General features: G+C 39.9%; 1 protein-coding gene across 1 annotated transcript; it reads left to right on the plus strand.

Annotated features, from left to right (window-relative positions):
* The first annotated feature begins 838 nt into the window (after window positions 1-838).
* On the plus strand, window positions 839-21,315 carry LOC114040344 (peptidyl-prolyl cis-trans isomerase-like 1). Its single transcript, XM_027858421.1, has 4 exons — window positions 839-1,014; window positions 11,449-11,603; window positions 20,075-20,143; window positions 20,731-21,315. The coding sequence occupies exons 1-4, from the start codon at window positions 959-961 to the stop codon at window positions 20,949-20,951; spliced, it is 501 nt and encodes a 166-aa protein (XP_027714222.1). The 5' UTR covers window positions 839-958; the 3' UTR covers window positions 20,952-21,315.
* The last annotated feature ends 4,839 nt before the right edge of the window (window positions 21,316-26,154 follow it).

Consider the following 26,154-nt stretch of genomic DNA (forward strand, 5'->3'; position numbering starts at 1 on the left):
AAACCTTTTCCTCTCAGTCTGGACTCCAACACGCCACCCCCTTGGGGCTGCTTTTTCTCATCTTTTCTTTTACCTTTATGCCTTCAGTTCTCTCTTTTTGCCCTTTTCCTTGACTCTCTTCCTTTTCACACCAATCATCTCGACTCTCTTCTCCTTCTCTCTCCTTACCTTCTTTTCTGCTTTCCTCTCCTCCTCTTCCCTGTCCTCATCTTTCTTTCTCCCTCTCCTCACCCCCTTATCTCTTCCAGTCTCTTGCTTTTCCCCACTTCCCGTTCTCTTCCCTGCGCTCATCCTTGTTTATTTCCCTCCCGTCATCTTACTTCTCTTCTCTCTCCTCTCCTTGACTCGCCCGTCCTTTCCCTTGTTCCTCCTTTTTCTTCCCTTCCCCTTCTCTTTCTTTCCCCATCTTTTCCTTCCCTTCTTTTTTCCTTCCTCTGACTTTTACTCAGTTTAGCTAAACAAACATTTATTGAACATTTACTATGTCCTAGATTAAAAGCAGGGGAGCTGCCCTGGAGAAGCTCACAGAATGAAAAGAAAAGGAGAATAGAAAGCAGGGGACGAAAATGGCAGAAAAAGACCCCCAGGATTTCTTTGTCAGCCTGCCACTCCTTGAGTGCGGGGCGGGAGGGGGAATGAGGGAGGAGAAGGTGGGAGGGGGAGGAGAAAGGAGAGCTGTTGAATCATTGGACAGAACGACTGAGTGATGAGGAAAAGCAACTAATAGACGCACAAATTTCCTGAAAGGTTCCACCTCCCACGCACACTTGAACCAATCAGAGCACTAAAAAGAGTAGGGTAGCATTCCGGGACCTTGGTAACAAGCATAGTTTACACAGGACTCCGCCTGTTCCTCTCCGGTACCCGGTGCTCTCGCTGTGGAAACCGGAAGTGTGCTCTTTGGCGGCGAGTCCCCCGTAGACCCTGTGCCGGAAGCAGAGGCTAAGCGGGCTTTACCATGGCTGCAGTGCCGCCAGATTCCTGGCAGCCCCCTAACGTCTTTCTGGAGACCAGGTGAGACTCTGTGTGTGTGTGTGCGTGTGTGTCACGAGAGCAGGAGGAGGCCGGGGGAGGTCGGACTGGCCTCTCCCAGGCATTATGGGCTCTGCGCTCCCGGCAGCCACCACCCGCCTCCGAGGCCACGCTAGGGGTACTGAAGGCCGTAAAAATCAGGTCATCCCCTTGCCTAAAAACCTTCAGTGACTCTCACTGCCCCCGGAGTAAAAGTCCGACCTCTCAAGGTGGCATTTAAGGCCGTCCAAAGTCTGGCCCCGCCTTACAGGAGGCAGTGTGGGGAGCACCGCCGTGCGCAGCCGCCCTGTTGTCACCTCAAGAGGCCCTGCAGGGGCTTGTCAGAGTGGGATTTTTCAGCCTCAGGATAACGACAGTCATTCAAAGGAAAGCACAACACCTTGTATATAGAAAGCCTCTTAAGAAATGTGGAAAAAGCAAGACGAGGTCGAGAGGCTAGACTAATAACTTGTGGCTTTGCCACTAAATGGATTAGTCATGTAATTTTTTTTTTTTTTACAAAAGGGTAGATTCCTTTGTAAAATGGGAGGATTGAACTAGCTCATCTCTAACGTCCTTACTGACTGTGCTAGTTTATGAGGATCTGAGGGTGGAAGCCACATTAGCAGTGTAAATAAGCCTCATATTCTGTAAATGCATCTGCTGTCCTCTTTGTGGAGACTTCCTGGGGAGGGGGGCAGGAATTGCAATCCATGTGCGGTCCACACTTCATTCTGTACGATTCTTGTTTGTGTGCTGTAAATCTTACAAAGAGAATTATTTCTAGCATAGGGGAGACTTCTTCGTAGGTCGTTTGACATTTTGTGGGTACCAGTGGAGCACATGGGCTGTCCCCTTGCTTTCCCAGTGTTACAGGCCCACCGCCTTTACCAGTTATATAATTCCTGCAGGATGTCTTTTACATCTCTTCTTTATTGGTAATATGCTGCAGCCTATTTCTGTTTGTCATATGTCTTTACAATATCCTTTAGGTTTCCCCCAATTTTGATTCTTTGGAGATCGTGGTGTGCTATGATCAGCAGCTGTATTGTATCACCAGAAGACTATTACTATTAAAAAGATGAGTTTTTGCCTCAGGGAGTAAATGCTCCCCTTGGAAGCACTGCACAATTTCTCCAAATACAATCTAGCTCATTTTCTTCTTTCTGTTTGATTCTGGACCCAGCTTAGTGTCCGTTTGCAATGCCTATCTGAGATAAATGTACTGATGGTGTACTAACTCTAAAAACTGTATATCCAATTTTATGACACAGTTTAGACTGATGGTGTCAAACTCAGAACAAGGTCTAGCTGCATATTGACATAGAAAACCAAAAATTAACATTAGGAGTTTGACGTCTCTGGTTTAGACAACAGGCAGTCTTCATTTATTTTTTTCTTCTATGGATTGTTAGGTAGATTGCTTTGAAATGTTTATTCTGTTTGAGGAATCTCTCTAGTATGAAACTATGAACATGATGTCACTCTTAAAGTGGAGCTTCTGGAAGACCTTGCCATCTATAAGGAATGTCTTTCATTTGGATCACTTAGGATATTCCTCGCGGCAGTGGCAAACCCCCTTTGGCAGATGTTTCACTATTTTATACTTGTTATACAAAGTCTGTGGTTATATCTATAGAAATTTTATCATATGATCATAGAAATTTGGAGTTGGAAAAAATGTTAGAAGTAATCTAGTTTAACTCCCTTATTTTATAGATGAGATGCCCAGAGTGGTTAAGTGAATTACCCAGAGTAATACAGGTAGGGTATGGCAGGACTATGATTTGTGCTCAGGTTCTCTGTCTCCAGACACACCACTTTTTCCATTGCATACCACTTCTATTCATGATCTCAGTTGATGTATGAGAAACCTCTTGTTGAAGGAGAGTCTTAGAAGCAGCATTTTGCTCTACTGTATAAAACTTGTGAAAAAAATAATCAGCAGTTAGACTGTGGACACTCGTCTTCTCTCTACTTTTCTATTCGTTGTGTAGCTGTGAAAGTATGATCTGATGTAGAAAATGTAATTTCTGTTATTGAGAAGTCTAAGAATGGTAGGTCCCTTGAGTTCAGGAGTTGTGAGCTGCAGTGGGCTAAGTCAGTTGGGTGTCCAAACTAAGTTCAGCATTAATATAGTGAACTCCTGTGAACAAGATTGCCTAAGATGGGATAAACTGGCCCAGGTTGGAAACGGAGCAGATGAAAGTTACCATGCTGAACAGAGTAGGACTGAGCCCATTAGTTGCTCCTGCACTAATTGGGTGAGTTGGATAGAACCAGTGTCTTTAAAAGAGAAAAGAAAATAGTTTGTTGAAGTCTGGTAGTTTCCAGCTCATCTTTTAATCAAAAATACTTTCTTAGCCTTGTGTATGTCATTTGGAGAGATGATGAAGTAGGCATATGGATTTTTGTTATTGATGCCCTTTTCGGTGTCTTTTTTTTTTGTAACATTGCAATTTCCATCGTGCAGCATATTTCCCCCTTTTAAAAACACCTAGATATCTAATTTCATATGTCCAAGTATCTTGAATTTCTCCTTCAGTGCTTCCAAAGTTATATTGTTTCCAGCCCAGATTTCTTTGTGTGTGCTTGGTCTAGTCCAGCTGCTTATTCTTGTCTTCCTCTGTAGTGAAATGTCCAGTTCGGTGTACCATACGCATTTTTTATGTCTTATGTGTAGAAGACACTGTGAGGTTCCTGCCTTTAAGGAGCATCTACTGGGAGATACAACATGTACACAAAAAAATACAAGGAAAATTGAGGAAGGGGAAGGAGTTGGCAGCTGGGTTGAGTCCTGAATGTTGACAAGGATTCTGAGAGGTAGAGATGAAGAGGGAGGGTGTTCCAGGCATAGGGGATGGTTTGTTTGAAAACAGGAGATACAGCATTAAGTTTGAGAGACAGCAGGTAGGCCAGTTTTGTTGGCACTTAGAATGTTTGAGAAAGAATAATTTGAAATAAGTTCAGGAAAGTAAGTTGGAATCTGTAGTATGAAGGATATTAAATGCCAAGGTAAATAGATTCTATTTTGTTTATATTGGTCTCAGGAATGGTGGATCAGTTCACAACTCCACCAGTAATGCATTAGTGTTGTAATTTTCCCACATCTTCTCCAACATTTATCATTTTCTTGTTTTGTCATGTTAGCCAATCTGATAGGTGTGATGTGGTACCTCAGAGTTATTTTGATTTGCATTTCTCTAATCAATAGAGATTTAGAGCAATTTTTCATATGATTATAGATGGCTTTAAGGGAACCCCAGGAGTTTTTGAGCAGGGAAGTGACATGGTCAGTCTTATATTTTAGGAAGATACTTGTAGCAGCCTTGTTTGTGTAGGATAGATTGAAGAAGGGAGAGACTGGAAACAGGGCATACCCTCAGGAAGCTAGGTGATAAGGGAGGGCCTGAAGGTTGTAAGAGAGATGAGAGATAGATGTGAAAGACGTTGTGGAGGCAGAATCAGCAGGACTTAGAAACTGATTGATATGAGGGGTGAGGGAAAGGATCATAGGACTACAGAGTTAGAGCTGGAAGAGACCTCAGTGGTCATCTAGTCCAATCTTCTTTTACAAATGAGGAAACTGAGGCACAGAGAGGTTAAGTGATATAGGCACTTGATATAGACTTGAACTCAGGTGCTCTGCTTCCAGAGTCTGTGTCAAATATAAATGACTCCAAGATTTACCAATTAGTGGTTGGGATGGTAGTAGCACCCCCAATAAAAATAGAAAAGTTTGGAAGAGGAGCAGGTTTTGGCGAGAAAATGATGAGTTTCATTTGGCTATGTTGCACTTCCTGGGCAGCTAGGTACAATAGATAGAGTGCTGGGCCTGGAGTCAGGAATTTTCATCTTCCTGAGTTTAAGTCCATTCTCAGACACTTACTAGCTGTGTGACCCTGGGCAAGTCACTTAACCCTGTTTGCCTTAGTTTCCTCATCTGTAAAATGAGCTGGAGAAGGAAATGGCAAACCACTCCAATATCTCTGCCAAGAAAACCCTAAATGAAGGTTGGACAAAAGAATTGAACACCACTGAAATACCACTGAATAACAATAACAACTGGACATCCTGGTAGAGACTTCTAGTTATAGGTTGAAAGTGAATGAGATTAGAGGCTGATATGTAGATTTAGGTATTATCTATGTAGAGATGATATTTGTTTCTGGGAACTTATAATCTCTATGGCTGTGGGTTGAGATAAGAAGACCCAGGACTGAGCCTGCTGAATACCTACACTAAAAGCCTGGGAAATGAATGGTGATTTTCTTTTTAAACGTATTTCCACATTAGTCACATTGTAAAGAAGAATCTGAACCAAAGGAAAAAACCACAAGAAGAAAAAACAAAGAAAAGAGAGAGAAAATAATATGTTTCGGTCTGCATTCAGACTGCATAATTCTTTCTCTGGATGTGGATAGCACTTTCTATCTTTAGTCTTTTGGAGCTGTCTTAGATGCTTGCATTGCTGAGAAGAGCTAAGTCCATCATTTAGTATCAGTTCAAGTAAATCTTTTGAGGTTTTACTGAAACCCGCCTGCTCATCATTTCTTTTTTTTTTATATTAAACATATTTTCACATTAGTCATGTTGTAAAGAAGAATTAGAACCAATGGGAGAAACCATGAGAAAGAAGAAACAAAAAAAAAAAAAAGAGAGAGCAAGTAGTATGCTTCCATCTGCATTCATATTCCATAATTCTTTTTCTGAACATGGATGGCACTTTCCATCATGAGTCTTTTGTAGTTTTTCTGAAATCTGCCTGCTCATCATTTCTTTTTTTTTTAATTTTATTTTTATTAATTTATTTTAATTTATCAATAATCACTTCCATATGCTTTTGAGTTTAAAATTTTTCTCCCCCTTCCTTCCCACCCCCCTCCCCAAGACAACGCACAGTCTGATATAGGCTATACATTTACATTCATATTAAACGTATTTTCACATTAGTGATGTTGTAAGTAGAAATTAAAACCAATAGGAGGAACCATCAGAAAAAAAACTCAACAGAAGAGAAAAAAATAACAATTCAGCTTCCATGGTTCTTTCTTTGGGTGTGGATAGCATTTTCCATCACAAGGCCTCTGGAGATGTCTTAGATCCTTGTATTGCCAGAGAGGGTTAAGTTTATCAATATTAGTCATCACACAGCGTGGCTGTTATTGTGTACAACGTTCTCTTGGTTCTGCTCACTTTACTCAGCATCAGACCATACAAGTCTTTCCAGGTTTTTCTGAAGTCAGCCTGTTTATCATTTCTTATAGCACAATAGTATTCCATCACATTCATATACCACAACTTGCTCAGCCATTCCCCAATTGATGGGCATCCTCTCAATTTCCAGTTCTTTGCCACCACAAAAAAAGGTTCCATAAATATTTTTGTACATGTGGGTCTTTTTCTCCTTTTTATGATCTCTTTGGGATACAGACCTAAAAGTGGTATTGGTGGATCAAAGGGTATGCACAGTTTTATAGCCCTTTAGGCATAGTTCCAAATTGATTAGTGTACAACTCCACCAACAATGCATTAGTGTTCCAGTTTTCCCACATCTTCTCCAACATTTACCATTTTCCTGTTTTGTCATGTTGGCCAATCTGATAGGTGTGATGTGATAACCTCAGAGTTGTTTTAATTTGCATTTCTCTAATCAATAGTGATTTAGAGCATTTTTTCATATGACTATAGATGGCTTTATCAATTGGGGGATGACTTGTATTATAAATTTGACTCACTTCTCAGTGTATTTTAGAAATGAGGCCTTTATTAGAGACACACCGTAAAAATTGTTTCCCAAGCTTTCCGTATTCCTTCTAATCTAGGGTTGCATTGGCTTTGTGCAGAAAACTTTTCAATTTAATGTAATCAAAATTATCCATTTTGCATTTCATGATGTTCTTTATCTCTTGTTTGGTCATAAATTCTTCCATTCTCCATAGATCTGACAGGTAAACTATTCCTTGCTCTCCTAATTTGCTCATAGTATTACCCTTTATGTCTAAATCATGTACCCATTTGACCTTATCTTAGTATACAGTATAAGATGTTGATCTATGTATGCCTAGTTTCTGCCATACTGTTTTCCAGTTTTCTTAGCAGTTTTTGTCAAATAGTGAGTTTTTATCCTGGGAGCTGGAGTCTTTGAGTTTATCAAACAGTAGATTACTATAGTCCTTGACTATTGTGTCTTACGTACCTGACCTATTCCACTGATCCACTGCTCTATTTCTTAGCCAGTACCAAGTAGTTTTGATGTTTGCTGCTTTATAATATAGTTTTAGATCTGAAACGACTAGGCCACCTTCCCCTTGCATTTCTTTTCATTAATTACCTTGGTATTCTGGACCTTTTGTTCTTCCAGATGAATTTTGTTATTATTTTTTCTAGCTCTATAAAATAATTTTTTTGGTAGTTTGGTATGGCACATGAATGGTGATTATCAACAAAGGAAACTGAGAAAGAGTAGTCTTACAGGTCTTGGCATCACCTTCCTGTTGTCTTGGTTCTTTTCCAGAATGAAGGACAAACAACAACCTCTGTGAATGGAAAAGAGCTACCCGCTGGGGACCAAACTGAAGTGGGGACAGGGGGCATGAGGTGTAGTTTTTTTTTTTTAGGGAGTCTGGCAGTAAAAGGGAGAATTTCATATGTAAATCAAATATAAATCTCTGTAGAAATATGGGAGGAAAACCCAGTAGATAGAGATTGAAGATAAAAAAAGATTTGTCTTTTGGGCTCTCTGGGCTTCAGGGCATAGGTAGAAGGGTTGGTGTTGGTAGGGTTGGTAGGGAAAAGAGCTACATCTTCCTCAGAAATAGGTCTAAAGGAGGGAAAGCATAGGTAAAGATATAGAGGGATTTGAGGTATGCAGTAAGGGAGAAGAGGAATCTAACTGTGGATGGCCTCTTTTTTGGTCTGTAAAATAGGACTCAAAGACATGAGGATTGGCAAAGACATTGGGAGCTTGAGGAAAGATGAAAAGGTTTCAGAATAGCTACTGAGTGGATTGGGATTGAGATTCAGTCCAGGAAGAATTTGTTTTGTTGGGCAGCAGTGAAGACCCAGTTGAGATTTGTTAGCCTGAATTTGTAGTGGTCTCATTTGGCATGCTGGAGTATTCAGGAGCTGAAGAGTGGGTATGGAAAAGTTGCAAGGATTGGGGATTGCCTAAGTGTGATTAGCAATAGGAAAAGGCAAGGGCATGGGAGTAGAGTTGAACTGGTCAGCTTTAGGGTGAAGACTGCGAAGAGAAGAAAATGAGGCCATAGCAGGGAATGCTAGACTGAGAGAACAGGCAGGGATGAAGGTATCAAAGGGTGTGGTGAGAATGAAGAATAGGTTTAGGAGGAGTCAGGCAGAGGGAAAGATGGAAGGACAGATTATCATCAGAGATGGGAATTTATGAAATTCTGAATCATGGAAGCAACACAGTCATAGGTAATGATGAAGTCATAGGTATGATTCTCCATTTTGGTGGCTGGGGAAAAGTGAGGCTTTAGGTATGAATGTTGAAGTTAATGAACTTGGAAACTAGTGGGTTTTGAAAGGTTATCATTGTGTGAATTGAAGTTCCCAATATGAAAACAGGGTTTGGATTGGAGAGAGAGAGTATGAGCTAGAGACTGGACTCATTTAGAAGGAAGGGAGAGTGAATCGGAGGTCAGTAGAACACAACAGTGAGGATTTAGACTAGATGATAGAGATGAATGGAGTAAATCTCAAAGGATGAGAAAATCCTGAATAATGGTATTGGTCTGGAAGTGACATTGGGGAGCAAGGAGTATGCCAGCTCTTTGAGCAGCCATCACTGGAGAATTTGGCCAGGTATTCAGTGTCTTCTGGGGAGAGCTGGATTCTGCAAGCACAAGAAAGTGGAGTTTGTTAAAAATCGAGCAGTGGATGAGAGACCCAGAAGACATTGAAGGGATGAGGATGAAAGGATGGGGCAAGATATCAAGAAAAGGAGAGATTTTTGCCTCAGGAGATGGTGACTCAAGCACTAGGATTAGGAGATCTGGAAGTGAAATTTTGCTACCATAAATATTGTTTCAGGCCTCTACCTTCTAGGGACCTGTGATGATGGAGAAAGGCATTTGTGTGGACTTCTGCTTCCTCATATAACGCATTTGGAACTGAAGTTATGAGTCCAAATGTGATGGTTCAATCATTAATGATCATTTACGTCATTTGTAATAGAAAGTTTTTTGTCTGTTGTCTTCACTTTCATCTTGAAATGTACTTGGGGTGAAATAACCTAGTTGAGTCTCACATCAAGTTTTCTGTAGACTCATTTTCCCTTCTACACTCTTCACTTTTTGTGAGGCAGTACTGCTTATGATTTAACATTGTACCCCTCTGTCAGGTTTTGCAAATGAATCTGTAGTGGTGTTGCCCTTGGTTATCGTTATCTCTCCACTTGGCAAGAAGACCAAGCATTTGCTGACTGAAATGGTTTCTGAGCTCTTTTTTCCTCATCACTGTGCTGATTGCTTTACGTTATTTAAACTTTTGTAGGCAATGTTAATAGAGCAGTTGATTTCTTTTTCTCTCTAGGCTCTAGTCCAATTGAACAAGATGACTTCAGGACATCCCATCTAGCTCTAAATCTGTGATCCAATGAAATACACACTTCCATTCATCAGTAGCTTCAGTTCACAGGCATCAACAACTTATCTGAATCAATCAGTTTTCAGGATTGCACAGAGTGTCTTCTCATTTTGGAAATTTCTTATAATTTGATATTGATTTTGACCTTTGCTATAATGTTTTTCTGTAGAGATATACTAATTTGTGATGGTGGTGGTGGTGGTGGTGGTGGTGAGGGTGAGAGTGAGGCAGGTACAAGACTAGTGATTTCCAGTTCACTTTTTCATGTCACATAGGCTTGATACATTTGAGTAGTCTGTAAGCCTTTGACTTCTCTAATTTCTTAATCACGAATCTTTGTTTTCCAACGTATTTTTAGTTGTCATGCCTATGGCTATCTTTACATTCAAGTCACCGAGCATTAAAATATGTATTGCCTTGTGTTGGAAGCTCTTGTTGGGCTCTTGAGCATTTTTCTCTGTCCCTTCATCCTGCGCAGCAGATGTCATTGCATAAATTTCAGTCACCTTGGTGGTGGTGTCTCTGTCCCTTTTCTTTTCTTGTTTTGCATGTGTTCATCATAAGCACTGCAAGATGAGAGGACTATATATTCTATGAAATGAAGGTACTTGTTGCCTTTGGAAGTATGATACAACCGACTCTGTCCTTTTATTTTGCCTCTCCTAGGAGCCCTTAAACTATCCTTTCATTTATCTGCAATTTCTTTCTCCTCCTTTCGTGTCTGGCACAAGCTTTGATATCTGTGTTGTTCAGTCATATGTACATTTGGTTACTGGACAGGCACTTTACATTTAGAGTGTCAGCAGTTAAATTGATGTTTATCAGTGGTCTAGAAACTGTGGTTCTTAGTACCTTTGACCCCTTTTCTACCACTTTGCTGTCATCCCTGTAGAAACAGGATAGGCAGTAAAGGATTGAAGGCTATTCAGTATTCTTCTTTTTCTAATGGGCCACCTTGACCAAAGAATTCATCGTCTCATGGCCAGGCTACCTGTGATGCTCTCTACGTAATGGAGTTGGGTCTTCAGTCTGCCACTAGAACCATACTTGAAAAATTTTTGGTTTGGTTGAACCTGCCAGAGCTTGGACTCTACTGGTATGGCCTTTGAGAATCCATAACCCTGAAAAAAAAAGTACTAAAAAAATAAGGGAGGGGGGCAGCTAAGTGGCACAGTGGATATAGCACCATCCCTGGAGTCAGGAAGACCTGAGTTCAAATCCAATCTCAGACCACACACTTGATACTTACTAGTTGTGTGAACCTGGGCAAGTCAGTTAACCCCAGTTGCCTCATATAAAAATAAAAAAAGAGAGAAAATCCATAACCTTCTCTTCTGGGCCACCCTCTTACCTGAATTCTGCTCATCTTTCAAAATGTACAAATCCAACTCTCTGTGTAAAGCCTTTACTCATCACTCTTATGAATTGAGTACAGGAAGAAAATGCAGTTAATTGAGTAGTTTAATTACTTGGATTATCGTTATGTGTGTATAATTATGTGCACATAAACATGTATGTGCCCATATACATGCACAAAAGTAAACATGTATACACATTCTCCTGAATCTTTGGAGAGGAAATCTTATGTTTGTTTGTGTGTATATATCAGAATTGTGAATCTCCTCTTATTTGGTATTTTGCCTGTTTGCTTTACCAAAGTGAGGTATGCTTTTTTTATGTTAGTGGGAATTGAAACCACTCTTTTGCCAAGCATGAGATCCAATAGCAACTTTCCCCATGCTTTGTCAACATGCTAGATATGAATCTGAGCCACCGTCAAATTGTTGGAAATGTAATCTTAACTCTTGCTATCCTTCCGTCTTGTAGCATGGGGACCGTTGTGCTGGAGCTATATTGGAAACATGCCCCCAAGACCTGTAAGAACTTTGCAGAGTTGGCTCGACGTGGTTACTACAATGGCACCAAATTTCATAGGATCATAAAAGACTTCATGGTCCAAGGTGGTGATCCTACAGGAACAGGTATGGCCAAAACTAATCATATTACATGGAGGCAACAGTTTGTTATTCCGGGTCCTTAAAGGTTTTTTTGTTTCTGGGGCTGATCTCTCCATACTATATGTGCCTTAGAATTACTCTAGAGCCATAGCTGACTCATCTGACTTGAGAACTGTATATACTTTCTTGGTGTAGTCCTCATAACAAATGGGAAGAAGAAAGAAAAATCACCAGTAGTGCTGTGACTAAAAGTAGTAGTATGTCCTCTAAAGACTTAAAATATTACAACAGACTCATATGAGATACTCCACCTAACCAAAAACAAAAACATTTTCATGACCACAGTCAAGCAGGCATTTGTATGCCCTAGATAAGTTTTCTTTCTTTCTTACTTTCTTTCTTTCTTTTTTTTTTTTTTAAAGGCAATTGGGGTTAAGTGACTTGCCCAGGTTCACGTAGCTAGTAAGTGTCAAGTGTTTGGTCTGAGACCGGATTTGAACTCAAGTCCTCCTGACTGCAGCGCCGGTGCTGTATCCACTGTGCCACCCAGCTGACCCCCTAGATAAGTTTTCATGTGCTGCTGACTACTAGAAGCTTTCAGCATTCACTATAACACATATGAATTGTCACAAAATAAATACCTAAGTGCTGTGGGTAGTAGAATTTTCTGGCACTAAAAGTATGTGCATTAATAAGAAGAAAGTTAAAGTGTTCCTTATTATGCCCTCCTTTGTTTTGACCCAGGTGGCAACTTATTTGGCTTGCTCTTAGTTCTGTTCAGTGTAGTCTATTGAAATTTTTGGAGGAGAGGCTTGGAAATATATGGAGCCCTTTGTTGGTGGCAGTGGTGAGGAATTATGGCTTCTAGCCCAGGTCAGCTTGACATGAAAGCCTTGGTTCCCTCTTCATCCCTTCCCTCTTGAGTATCTTTACTTTTCCCCTCCTTCTTGTTCTTGATCTTTGGTTTTTAAATATATTTGCCTTCCTTTTGTAGGAGATTTTTCTTTTATACCTTACTGTCTCATTTTTCATTTACCCTTTGTAGCTCTGTGACCTTAGCTTGTACTACCCTGCCACCTCTTCCCTGACTAGTCTGCTCACCATTCTACCAGAACTATTTTCTCAGAGGCCAGTGGTGGCTTTCTTTAGCTAAAACCAATCATCTTTTCTCAGTTTTTATACGTTTTTGAATTTCTCTTTATTGACCTACCCTTTCTTCCTTTAAATTCTCTCCTTCATTAAGGTTCGTGGCTGTTCTTTTTCAAATCTGTCTTTCTTTTTAAAATTTTTATTTTTTTATTTTTAATTTATGGAATAAAAAAAGCATTTTTATAACATAGTACAATTAAAAAAGATGATTGCACACGAAACTGCAAATCTACTATATACAAATTGCTATTCTGTTCAAATATACAATAAAATTATGATGCTAATTTCTTTTTTCTTTCCTTCCCCTCCCCCCCACCCTAGAGATGTGTCATTAGATGCTATGTCATTAGATGTGTCATTAGACACAAATAGGTGTGTGTGTGTGTATATATATATATATGTATATGTAAAATTGTTCACTTCTATTTATCAGTTATTTCTCTGGATGCAGATAGCATCTTCATATATCCATAGTAGTTCGTTTGGATATTTATAATAGTCAAAATAACTTATTTTCTCAAAGTAGTTCTTAAAACAGTATTGATATTACTGTATACAATGTTCTCTTGGTTTTACTCATTTTGGTGTTTATTATTTCGTGCAAGTCTTTCTGTGTTTTTCTAAAATCATTGAGCTCATCATTTCTTATAGCACAGTAGTGCTATTATCATCTATTATAATCATTTTCCACAATTTGTTCAGCCATTCCCCAATTGATGGGCCTCCCTGCAGTTTTTAGTTCTTTGCCACCACAAGAGGGCTACTGTATTTTAGAACATGTAGGTTCTTTTACTTTTTCCCTAATCATCTTTGGAAACAGACCAAGTAGTGATATTGCTGGGTCAAAAGGTATAGGTAGTTTAATAACTCTTTGGGTATGATTCCATATTGCTCTCCAAAATGGTTGGATCAGTTCACAATTCCATCAGCAATGAATTAGTGTCCCAATTTTTCCACATCCCTGCCAACATTTGTCACTTTCCCCTTTGATCATTTTAGGCAACCTGGTAGGTATAAAATGATATTTCAAGGTTGTTTTAATTTACATTTCTCTAATCAATAATGATTTAGAGCATTTTTTCATATGCCTGCATGTTGTTTTGATTTCTTCATTGGAAAATTGCCTGTTCATATCCTTTGACCATTTGTCAATTGGGGAACAACTTGTATTCTTATAGATTTGACAAAGTTTTTTATATATTTGCGATATGAGACCTTTATCTCATAAACTGTGTATGAAATTTCCCCCTAATTTTCTGCTTTACTTCTGATCTTGACTACGTTTGTTTTATTTGTACAGGAGCTTTTTAATTTAATATAATTGAAATTAACCATTTTACACCTAACTTTGTTCTCTATCTCTTGTTTGTTCATAAATTGTTTGCCTATCTATAAGTATGATAAGTAATATGTTCCATGTTCTTCTAATTTTCTTGTAAAATCTCTCTTTATATCTAGGTCATATATCTATTTTGATCTTATATTGGTAAATCATATAAGATATTGGTCTATGTCCAGTTTCTGCCATATTACTTTATAGTTTTCTCAACAATTTTTACCAAATAATGACTTCTTGTTTGTTTGGTTTTTTTGTTTGTTTGTTTGTTTTTTGTTTTTGGTGAGGTAATCAGGGTTAAGTGACTTGCCCAGGGTCACACAGCTAGTAAGGGGCAAATGTCTGAGGTCGAATTTGTACTCAGGTCCTCCTTCCTCTAAGGCTGGAGCTTTATCTACTGTACCACCTTGCTGCCCCAAAACATAATGAATTCTTATCCCAAAATCTTAAGTCTTTACAATTGTCAAATACAAGGTTATTGTGTTTATTTGCTGCTGTAAATTGTATATCTACTCTATTCTATTGATATGTATGTGTATATATATATATATATATATACCTTTATATTTCTTAGCCAGTACCAGATACTTTTGATAATTACTGCCTTATAATATAGTTTAAGATCTGATACTGCTAAGCCTCCTTCCTTTACTTTTTTTCCTGCATTATTTCTTTTGATTTTCTTGACTTTTTGTTTTTCCAAATGAATTCTATTTTTTTCTTAATTCAGTAAAAAAATTTTTGGGGGTAATTTAATTGAGATGGCATTGAATATATAAATTAGTTTGATTAAAATTGTCATTTTTAAATTATCTTAACACTACCTACCTGTGAACAATTAATGTTTCTCCAAAAATCTGATTTTGTTTGTATGAAAAAACTTTTTTTATAATTTTGTTTATGTAGTTCCTGGATTTGTTTTGAAGGTATACTCCCAGGTATTTTATACTGTCTAGATTAGGGCTTCTTCAACTTTTTTCGCTCTTGACCCCCTCAGTCCTTCTTAAACTATGAATCGAGACCCCAGACCCACAGTTTAAGAAGTGCTGGTCTAGAGTTATTTTTAATGGTTTTTTTTTACTGTCTCATCTTGCAGAGTTTTGTTTGTGATATATGGGAATTCTGATGATTTATGTGGATTTACTTTATATCCTGCTACTTTGCTAAAATTATTAATTGTTTCACCTGACTTTTTAGTTGAGTCTTTGGGATTTTCCAAGTATATCATATCATGTGCAAAAAGAGATAGTTTTATTACCTCATTGCCCATTCTGATTCCTTCTGTTTCTTTTTCTTTTTGCTGTTGGCTAGGATTTCCATTACAATAATGAATAATTTTGTTGACAGTGGGCTTCCTTATTTCACACCTAATCTTACTAATCATTATCTAAAACTATCAGCAAGCATTATTTGTAATGAGGATAAACTGGAAGTCTTCTATCTTTCTGAATGCTTCTTTTCTGGTTCCATTGATTTATCTCCATTTCATTCTGTCCCTTTCCCATTTACATTCTTTAAGGCTTAGTCCTGGAATCTTTACTCTCTCTCTCTCTCTTTTTTTTTTTTCCAATTGGGGTTAAGTGACTTGCTCAGGGTCACACAGCTAGTAAGTATGTGAGGCCAGATTTGAAATCAGGTCCTCCTGACTCAGGCCTGAAGCTCTATCCACTGCACTACCTAGCTGCCCCTTTACTCTCTTCTCTATACTTATTCCTTCACAGAGTGTTGAATGATTTCAGTAGCCACTTGTATGCAGGTAATTTTTAAGATGTCAGTCCTTTTTGTTGTCAAAACCTTCCATCCATCCAGTCTTCTTTTTACAAGTTGTTCATCCATGAATTTGTTTGTTGAATGGATATAATTAAGTACTGAAGCACCATGTTGTAGTAGAAAGAACATGAGACTAGAAATCAAGAAATTTGGACTAGCATTGACACCTAGTTATTGTTTGACCAAAGGCAAGTCACTTCACCTCTGGGCCAAACTTCCAACCTCACAAGGTTATGTTGAAAGATGTTTATAAACCTTAAAATGCTATAGCAGTGTGAGCTATGGTCACACTATGGTCAGTCCTCTAGGGTATTCCAAAGAAATAGATGCAGTGGTTCCTGCCTTTAAGGAGTTTAAAATCTAGCTGAGGAGCTGAGACCTACTAAAGAAATATCCAGTATTATGGCATAAATTCTATTTAGAGGAGAGCTGAAGGAGTTTATGGTAAGGGAAAGGTTATGTTAGGGGTTTAGCTTGTGAAGGAGACTTCACAGAGTAGATGAGTTGTGAACTGAAGAAATAAAATTTGGGTTAAAAGGAGGCCAGGGTAAGAGCAGGAGCAAAGACCCAGAGACGGAACGGACCATGGTATGCATGGGGAACATTTGCGCGACTGGAGCATATGGTGTGTGTGTGTGTGTGTGTGTGTGTGTGTGTGTGTGTGTGTGCGCGTGTGTGTGTGTGTGTGTAAGATAACGTTGAAGCAGTTAATAGAGGCCTTTGACTTCCAGACTAAGGATTTTGGATTCAAGCTGGGAGGCTATTGTAGGTTCTGGGTCAAAGGAGTGGTGTGATAAAAGAGGTGTTTTAGAAGATTAATTTGGCAGTGTTGTGTGTAGTGAATTGGGGATGGGCAGTAAGAGGGAGAAACTTGAGGCAGGGGAGCTAGCTAGGAGAGCCTAGCTCTCTCCTTGCTGCGGGGGTAGCACTGAGGATGGAGGCAAAGAGACAAGTTGCTTGTGAAGAAAGAATAGAAAGGACCAGTGACTAGTTGTGTATGGGGAGTATAGGAGAGAAAAAAACTTAAAGGCTAAATGAAACTTGAACCTGAGGGACTGAGAAAATGCTAGTGGGATATAGGAAAATAGGGAGGTGGGGTTGTGGAGCTGGTTTGAAAAAAAAGATAGTGAGGGTAATTTCAGTTATGTGCTACTGTACCCCCCAACTTACCACTTAAGGTGAGCTGTGCTATGGGAAAGCTGACACCTTCAAACTAGCCTAGAGATACAAATTTCAGAGTTGTGGAAGTAGAGACAGTAGTTGAAACTTTGAAAGTGAATGAGCTGTGTAAAGAATAGGGGTGACTGTTCTGAACTTTGAGGGTGAACTATCTGAAACACCTGTTTGTGTTTCTTTGCCCCTTGGTGTCATGGTCAAGGATAGCTAGTCATCTATCGGTATCATAGTACTATGAGTACTATGGAGTGTCCAAAGCTTGCCATCCAAGCCCGCGAGGAGGCTTCTTAATGGGACTGGAAGAATGGATTAAAAAACCCAAATTGCTGGGCTCTCTGGACTCAGCTTAGGCACATTAGGACTAGGAAAGAAGATGCCATGTCTTAATCTGGGAACAGGAAGAGGGAGTCAGTTCATGGTCCCATGCCTAGTTCAGAGGGAAATCAAGAGGGCCAGGCTGGGAGAACTTTGGTGAGGGATACCTAGTCTGGAACTTGGAGGAGTGTCTTTTATGTAAAATTTTTAACTTGGTGTATTATTTCTGAATTTGTATATATACTTTTCCTATGCAAATAAACCCTAGAAATAGACTGTTGTGGTCTTGAGTATGTGGAGAAAGGGAGGAAAGGAAAGAGAAATAAGCTCAAAGAAAGGGCCTCTGATGATGCTGGCTGTAGTAGACGTAGAATGGGCTGTCCTTGGGAAGAAGAGAAGAGGGGATTCTGGGTTCCCTCCCACAGAGGTGGGGTTGGGGAGGGGGTCAGTCCGTTAGCAGTCAGAAGAGTGGAAGGGGCATTGGCAGGAGGATTAAGAGAGAAGAGCAAATCTATCTTACCCTGCAGGAAAATAGGGGGGAAAGAGATAAAGGGGGTGGGGAATGATAGAAGGGAGGGCAGATTAGGGGAGGGAGTAATTAGGTGCAAACTCTTCTGAGGAGGGACAGGGTTAAATGAGAGAATAGAATAAACAGGGGGTAGGATAGGATAAAGGGAAATATAGTTAGTTTTTTACCACATGACTACTATGGAAGTGTTTTGCATGACTATACATGTATAACCTGTATTGAGTTGCTTGCCTTTTCAATGAGGGTGGGTGGGGAGGGAGGAAGGGAGAAAATTTGGAACCCAAAGTTTTAAAAACAAATGTTAGTTGACACTTACTAGTTGTGTGACCCTGGGCAAGTCACTTAACCCCAATTGCCTTACCAAAAAGCAAAAAATCCAAACCAAATGTTAAAAATAGTTTTTACATGCAACTGGGAAATAAGATATACAGGCAATGGGGTATAGAAATCTATCCTGCCCTATAGGAAAATAGAAGGGGAAGGGGATAAGAGAAGGGGGTGGTGGTGATAGAAGGGAGGGCAGATCAGGGGAAGGGGTATTCAGAATGCATGCCGTCTTGGGGTGGGGGAGGGACGAGATGGGGGAAAAGTTTGGAACTCAAAATCTTGTGGAAGTGAATGTTGAAAACTAAAAATAAATATTTAAATAAATTTTAAAAAAATCTCTTAAAAAGAAGTATCAGAAATAAGACTAGAATTGAGATCTTCCTGACTCCAAGTCCAACACACTAGGTGTTAGAATGTTTCTTTGAGAAGAAATACAAAACAAACAAAGTGAATACTGTGAAATGATAACGACCGAAGTTGGCTTGGCGGAGCTGTGAATATGCACTTCTTCCCACCCACTCCCTTTCTCTGTGGAGGTAGGAGGACTATGGGTGGGGGAACCATATATCTTCTGTCAGTTTGGTTGATGTGTGGTTAGTTTTGCTGAGCTCTTTTGTCAGGCTTTGTCACTTAGCTCTTTGGGATTGGGAGAGGTCATTTTGAAAAATGTAGGTGATATTTTTTAAAAAGATGTCAATAAAGAAAGAAAAGCACTATGAAACACTTGTTTCCACAGAAGGTTCTTTGAAGCCTTAATGGATTGTGGGTGGCCTGGGACTAGGGAGAAAGAAGATCCTTCCCCTTTCCACTTCCATCTTTCACAGACTTTTTTAGGGAAAGCACAGTACCAACAGATTATGTCTCCCTGAAGGACCTTGTGTGAGGCTATATGGGCAGCTAGGTGGTACAATAGATAGAGTGCCAGGTATTATAATAGATAGAGAGTCAGGAATTCAAATTCAGGAGTTCGCTCTTTGTGAATTCAGATCTGGCCTCAGATATCAGATATTGTGTGACCCTGATCAAGTCATTTAACCCTGTTTGCCTCAGTTTCCTCATCTGTAAATTGAGCTGGAGAAGGAAGAAAACCTCAAATAGGGTCCCAAAGAATCGGACGTGACTGAAGTGGCCGAACAACAGTGAGGCTCTATAACACAATAAGCACACAACACATGTTTCTGGCTGATTGACTTGATAGGGTATTTATTTCTATTTTAGCCATGTTAGGCTAGAGTTATATTAGGTAAAATCTTACCGTTGGCTTTGTTGGTAATTGGTTTTTGTACAAACATTTGTTGCAGTGAGCTTTCAGAGTTTACCTTTCCTTATCTTCTCAACCTTGCACCCTACATTTGGTTTCCCTCACCTCTAAATGGGAGTAGTAGGGTTTTTCAGTGGTCATGTTAGCTGATATTGTTAGCTGTCTTGTGTGAACTTGTTTCTTTCCCAAAACATGCTGCCTCCTGAACCTCATTTTATTTGATTCTTACCACTTCACCCCGAAGGTCACACTAATTCTTATCTTCTTTGTGGCTGCGTGCTTCTGTGCCTGTTTTTCCTTTGGCTTGAACCCTCTGTGATGAGGCTCCCTTTTATTCCACCATCTAGGCCATTAATAATGGTGTTCAATAACAAGAAATGATATTCAGTGAATCCACCGTGGCAGTCTGATTTGTATGTGTTACAATGGTATTTGGTTCTTTTCCTTACTGGACTTAATTTTAAATTTTAATTAAAAATTTAATTTTAAATAAGTCTAGGGGAGTTATGAGGAGAAGCTTGGACTGCTCATTAACTTCTCCTTTCCTTTCTAGTGAAAGTCCTCTGACCTTAGATTGTCCCTTTCCTATTGTGAGGTTGTGCAGTTAATTCATTTGTTCTCTTCTTGGGCAGGCAGAGGTGGTGCATCTATCTATGGTAAACAGTTTGAAGATGAACTTCACCCCGAGTTGAAATTCACAGGTGTGTATAATCTGACCAGAGAGCACGGGCAGGGAAGAGGATTTCAAAATTTAAAAAGCTCTTCCTTTGGATGGCACTCTAGGTGACTGGGAGATTAGCATGGTGCCTGGTAGCTGCTCAGCCCTGGTGCCACAAAAGGAAAATGGCAGATGTGAGAAAAGGCATCTCCTTGTGACCTGCTGAGTAATGTGAAGAGCTGATCTGAGGTGTTTTGGTCTCTAACTACTTGTTGAATAAGAGAGGATTTGCTAAAGTAGGGTGGTGAGGAGGGGAGTCTGGGTAATATGTCAGTTATCCTGAGAGAAGACAGAAGGTCTGATGAAAGGAAATTTGAATGTATTTGCCTGAGAAGTACTTACTCATCTAAGAATGGATTTGGATTGGGGACCCAGAAGAGAAAGAAGGGAGGTAGTCTAAGATAGCCCAATAAAACTGGGGATTTTGCAGGTAGAAGAAGGTTGAAGAGAGTCTAAGCAAGATGTAATGAAGACCAGAATTAAAACGATGACTTCTGGAATCTTTAATAGTTGCATTGTGAAGCTCTGATGTTCATTGCTGCTTTTTCTTTCTCCTTTTCTCTCTTTTAGGGGCTGGAATTCTTGCAATGGCCAATGCAGGGCCAGACACCAATGGCAGCCAGTTCTTTGTCACCTTGGCCCCAACCCAGTGGCTTGATGGGAAGCATACCATTTTTGGCCGTGTGTGTCAGGGTATAGGGATGGTGAATCGAGTGGGTATGGTGGAGACGAATGCTCAGGACCGTCCTGTTGATGACGTGAAGATTATCAAGGCTTACCCATCTGGATAAAAGTGGAGTCTGGGCAGATACATCCTTGGCCAGTCCCACTGAGTTTCAGTGGAGATTTCTTAGCTGGCCAGTCCCTAGGTGACCTGTGGACATCAGAACAAAGTGACCTCTACACTCTCATCTATTTGCTCTTGAGTCCTCATTGGGCTTGGCCTTGTAGTTTGTTTCGTCCTGCAGAATAAGCCTTGTCTCAGATGGATTAGAGATGAAAGTGCATTTTAATTAACATTCTTCTTTCCTTCTCCTAGGACATAAATGTCAAAACATTGTACATATACTTGTTTTTGCAATTGACTGTTCTCTCCTGCATTTTTTCTTCTGATCCATCTGGGAAAAAATTAAATAGAATCAGGAGATATTGGTACATGTAGACTTATTCATTCTAAACCTGATCTTTTCCCAAGGAGTCCTACTCCTTGGCTTTGGTGACTAATAGCAACAGAATTTGTAAACTTATTTGTGTGTGTGTGTGTGTGTGTGTGTGTGTGTGTGTACACGTGAGTGCAGAGGAATCTATGGTTATTACATATCTATCAACACATATGCATATTTGTGTTCAAACCCTTTCTATACATACATATAGATTTTGAAATCTCGGGCATAAACAATATTGTTTCTAATATTCAGACACTCCAAATGAAATCATACTGAATTTTTGCCAAATGGAAAATACTTCCAATAGAGAAAACAGATTTCTAAGATACTGTTAGGTGAGAAGGTTTATATGTGATTAATTTTGAAATGAATTTCATTTAAGGAAAAAAAAATGTGTTTAACTCCCCATTTTCCAGCAAGGAAATGAGATCTTCAGTGGACTTAATGATAGACTATGGATTCTCCTCTCTTGTTTATTTTTATATCACCTTCATTTCTGAATGTTTTTTCCCTCACCCCCGAGAGCAATCCCTTGTAACCAAGAGTAAAAAAGCAAGAAGAAAAACAGTTCATCAAAACTAACCAACCCATCAATCATCTGACAGGACATTTGATGTTTCACACCACTGAGTGCCTCCATCTCTGTGAAGGGAAGAGAAGTGCATTTGTCGTCTCTTTGAGGCCAGGTTTGGTTATGCTAATTATTCTTCTCTCTTTTTTTTTTTTTTTTTTAGGCAATTGGGGTTAAGTGACTTGCCCAGGGTCACACAGCTAGTAAAGTGTTAAGTGATTGATCTGAGGCCGTATTTGAACTCAGGCCCTTCTGACTGCAGGGCTGGTGCTCTATCCATTGCCCCACCTAGCTGCCCCTTGTTGTGATAATTATGCAACACTCAGTTGACCTGTATTCTTTTCATTTACATCATTATAGTCATTGTATATGTTGTTTTCTTGGTTCTGCTGACTTCACAATTCAAATAAGTCTTCCCACATTTCTCTAAATTATAAATTCTCTTCTAAAAGCAGTTGTACAGAGGTGAAAGCCGTCATCACCTTGACTACTTTATTTTTTTTTAAGGCATTTGGGGTTAAGTGACTTGTCCAGGGTCACACAACTAGTAAATGTCAAGTGTTTGGTCTGAGGCTGGATTTGAACTCAGGTCCTCCTGACTTCAGGGCCAGTGCTGTATCCACTGTGCCACCTAGCTGCCCCAAACTAGTAAGTAGAAGTGGTCATACATGAGTCCAAGTGACCACCTTCTAAGATCTTTATTTTTTTCTTTTGAAACATTTCAAATCACTTTTGTGATTTGGTCTAGTTGCATCATCTTTTTTTTTTTCCTTTTTAGGCAATTGGGTTTAAGTGACTTGCCCAGGGTCACACAGCTAGTAAGTGTCAAGTGTTTGGTCGGAGGCTGGATTTGAACTCAGGTCCTCTTGACTTCAGGGCCAGTGCTCTATCCACTGCACCACCTAGCTGCCCCTCACCTTGAGTACTTTAAACCAAAACCTTTCTATACTTAGCTTTTAGAATGTGCTTCTTCTTTTATGGGGGTTGGGAGTGGGAGGTGGAGTTAATATTATATTACATGGAAAACAGCACAAAAAATAGAGATGGTTGCTCTGTGCATTCTCATTTGTAATATCCTAAGGCAGTCTATTGTTCATCATCTTAACAGTAGTAAGCATCTCAAATTACTGTAAAAGTTCATATCTTTGAGATTTTGCATTGTTTTAGGTTTATGAATCTCTGGTGAGCAATAGCAGAAATACAGAACTTCCATAATAATAATAATAATAATGATAACAACAATAAAAGTATTCCAGAGCTGTTCCACTCAAGAATGGCTCATATTTAGAACAGAAGGCAGACCTGAGGAAAGAGAATGTGAGCAATATCTGTTGGTATTTGTCTGTGAGGGGGTATTAAATTTAGATTGGGTGAGATGGACTCAGCTGAGGGACCTGAGCTATTCATTTAGCTCACAGGCAATCTGCCGCTGCACATTTTCACCTTGTATGGATGAGAGTGGTGGTGTGCTTGTAAAGTTTTCCCCTCTTGCCTTAAGCTCCGCAAAGGCAAGACTGCATCTTTTAATCTTCTTTTGTTACTCCCAGTAGATGCTTTGCTTTCCAAATAACATCATTTTAAAAAAATCCTTGAAGTGCTGAGCTGTGAATGGGCTCAATTGGAGGCTTAAACGTGGGAGCAGGATGCACACTGGAGAGCTTTGAGTAGGTGTGTTTGAGATGAGTAAGGATCAGGCTGAACGGGAATTTCTGCAGCACTTTGAGTGAGATTGAGAGAGCACTTTGCCACCCCCTCCCCTCACCCCCCAAACATCCTTCTGAGAGCGGTATTGGGTTCCTCTTCCCATTTAGCAGATGAGGAGATAGGCTCAGAGAGGAGATGTTATTTGATCGTGGTCATACAGGTAGTGTTGGTACCAGGAACTAATAAAACTGGGTCCTCTGGCTCCGTCCCTGAGCTCTTCCCACTATTCTGTGCTCCTTCCCTCCCAAGAGTGTTAAGAGCTAAAAAAAGGAAGCCAAACTCTGAGTAATTTAAAAAAAAAAGCCAAACCAAAATTAATCATCCTGGAGAATAGATAACAAAGCATAACGAAGTCCTCCCCTCTCTTTACTGAGAGCTGGGAGCCCACACCATCAGATGCAGTCACTGTATGGTTGTTTTTCAGTTAATCGGCTTTTCTTTGTTACAAGGTTGGGGGGTGGGGGTGGGGGAGCATATATCCAGAAATGACTGATGCAAAAAACAGAATACATCAATACCTTTTAAAAACATGTGTAAGAGCTGAAGTGATCTTAGAGATATAGTCATACCCTTTTCCTTCTCCCCCTTACCTACCCCTCTTCCTTCTTTCACACTTGATAAAATAGACCCAGAGTTTGGAAATGACTTTCTTAAGGAAGTCTGTGGTAGAGTCAGGGCTATAACTCAGGTCTCTTGACTTCTGGTTTGTTCTTCCTTCTGCCATCTCATTAAATGAGACAAGGAAATTCAAGGTGTCTGGGGCACAGGGTTAGAATTTTAGGTTGAGGGACAACCTGTATAATTTTTAAAGTACCTCTTTGTTACTGTGAAGACGGCTTCTCCCAGCGGAGTATGAGGGCAGGGGGTAGGGTGGGGTGGGGTGACGCACTACATAGATTGGGGTGTGATGGACCAGTAGAAATGGTAGAAAAGTTATGGGAGGGGACAGCTAGGTGGTACAGTGGATAGAGTACCAGTTTTGGAGTCAGGAGGACCAGAGTTCAAATCCAGCCTCAGACACTAGCTGTGTGACCCTGGTCGAGTCGCTTAACCCTGATTGCCTCCAAAAAAAAAAAAAGAAAAGAAAGGTTATGGGAACTGTGGTAAATTGTGGCATATAGGCAGGCAGGGTTCAGAGCTCACCTGCACTTCCTCGCTACAGTTTTGCCTTGCTTCCACACTCCTCCAGGGGTTCCCCAAACAGTGGATTATTATCTACCAATGGATCTCTTAGCCTTTTGGGGTTCTTTAAGCCAACTGTTGCCATGTCATGTAATGTCCTCTTTCTCATGATTCTGAGGAGTGAGGGGAAGGCTTCGCATCCAAAAGCTGCATTCCATCTGTGCTCTACCCACATCCCTCTCATCTTCAGCAGCTTAGAATCGTAGATTATCAAAGCTGGAATTGACCTTAGAAATCGCCTAGTCTTACCTCCTTATTTTAGCAGCAATGAGTGTTGAGGCCTGGAGAGAGGAAGTGACTAGCTCGTAAGTGTTTCTGAAACCTGTGTGGCCTTTGAGACCCTTGGCTAGCTAGTAAGTGCCTTTGTAACTTGTGCAGCCTTAGGCAAATCACAGCTTCGCTGGGCCTCAGTTTCCTTATCGGTGAAATGAGAGAGCTTGGGCAAGTTGACCTGTGAGGTCCCTTTCACATCTTTAATGTTGTGACGCCAGGTTTTCTGACTTCGAGTCAGAAGCAGGACTTTCCCAATGAACTCTGCTGCTTCTGACATCTAGCCCCCAGTGAAGATCATAAAACTTTGCAGAAATTAAAAGAGATTCCTCATCAAGAAAAGGCTGAGGATCCCTGTTCCCCGTCACACCATTTTTAGGCACAGTTGGGCCCTGAGCTCTAGTCTTAGATTTAGGTAGCCAACAGTCTTTGGTCATCTAAACTCTGAAGGGCTTAGCATGCTTTATTTTTATGTTATGACCTTAACATCAGTAGACTTTTTTAGCACAAGAAGTGAATTTAAAGATTATTTAGTTTAACCTCCTCAATGCCTCCAGAGAATTACCTTATTAATGGGCAAACCGAGAGTTAGTAGCAGAACTGTAACTAGAACCCAGGTTGCCTGGAGTTAGTTTTCATCCCAGCCCTGATCCAAGCTCTATGACTGGTCAAGTCACTTCCTTTTCCTGAGTTAGTTTCCTTGTCTGTAAGGCAGCATATGCATACTATTGCCCTCCCACATTTATGAGCAAAATGTATCGCAAACCTGAAAGTTCTGCCCAACTGTTTTCACAGGTAGAACGATCATTTCATCCAAACTTTGGAGACCATCCAAGCAACCAAGATGGTCATTCTCTTAGCTTCGCTTTTAAAAAATTTTCATTTACATCTTTTGTTTTAACATTTTTATTTCCACACATATCTCTCTCCTATCCCATGCCCAGGGAACCATCTCCTATAACAAATAAAAATAAGAAAGAGGAAGAAGCAATTTAGCAAAACCTGTTCTCTACTCATAGTCTTTCACCTCTATAAAGAAGGGAGGGAGATATATTCTATCATTTCTTTAGGAAAAAGCTTGATTATTATAATTCATGTTAA

Source organism: Vombatus ursinus, unplaced genomic scaffold, assembly GCF_900497805.2.
Source record: "Vombatus ursinus unplaced genomic scaffold, bare-nosed wombat genome assembly UNPS02012971.1, whole genome shotgun sequence".
Taxonomy (NCBI): Eukaryota; Metazoa; Chordata; class Mammalia; order Diprotodontia; family Vombatidae; genus Vombatus; species Vombatus ursinus.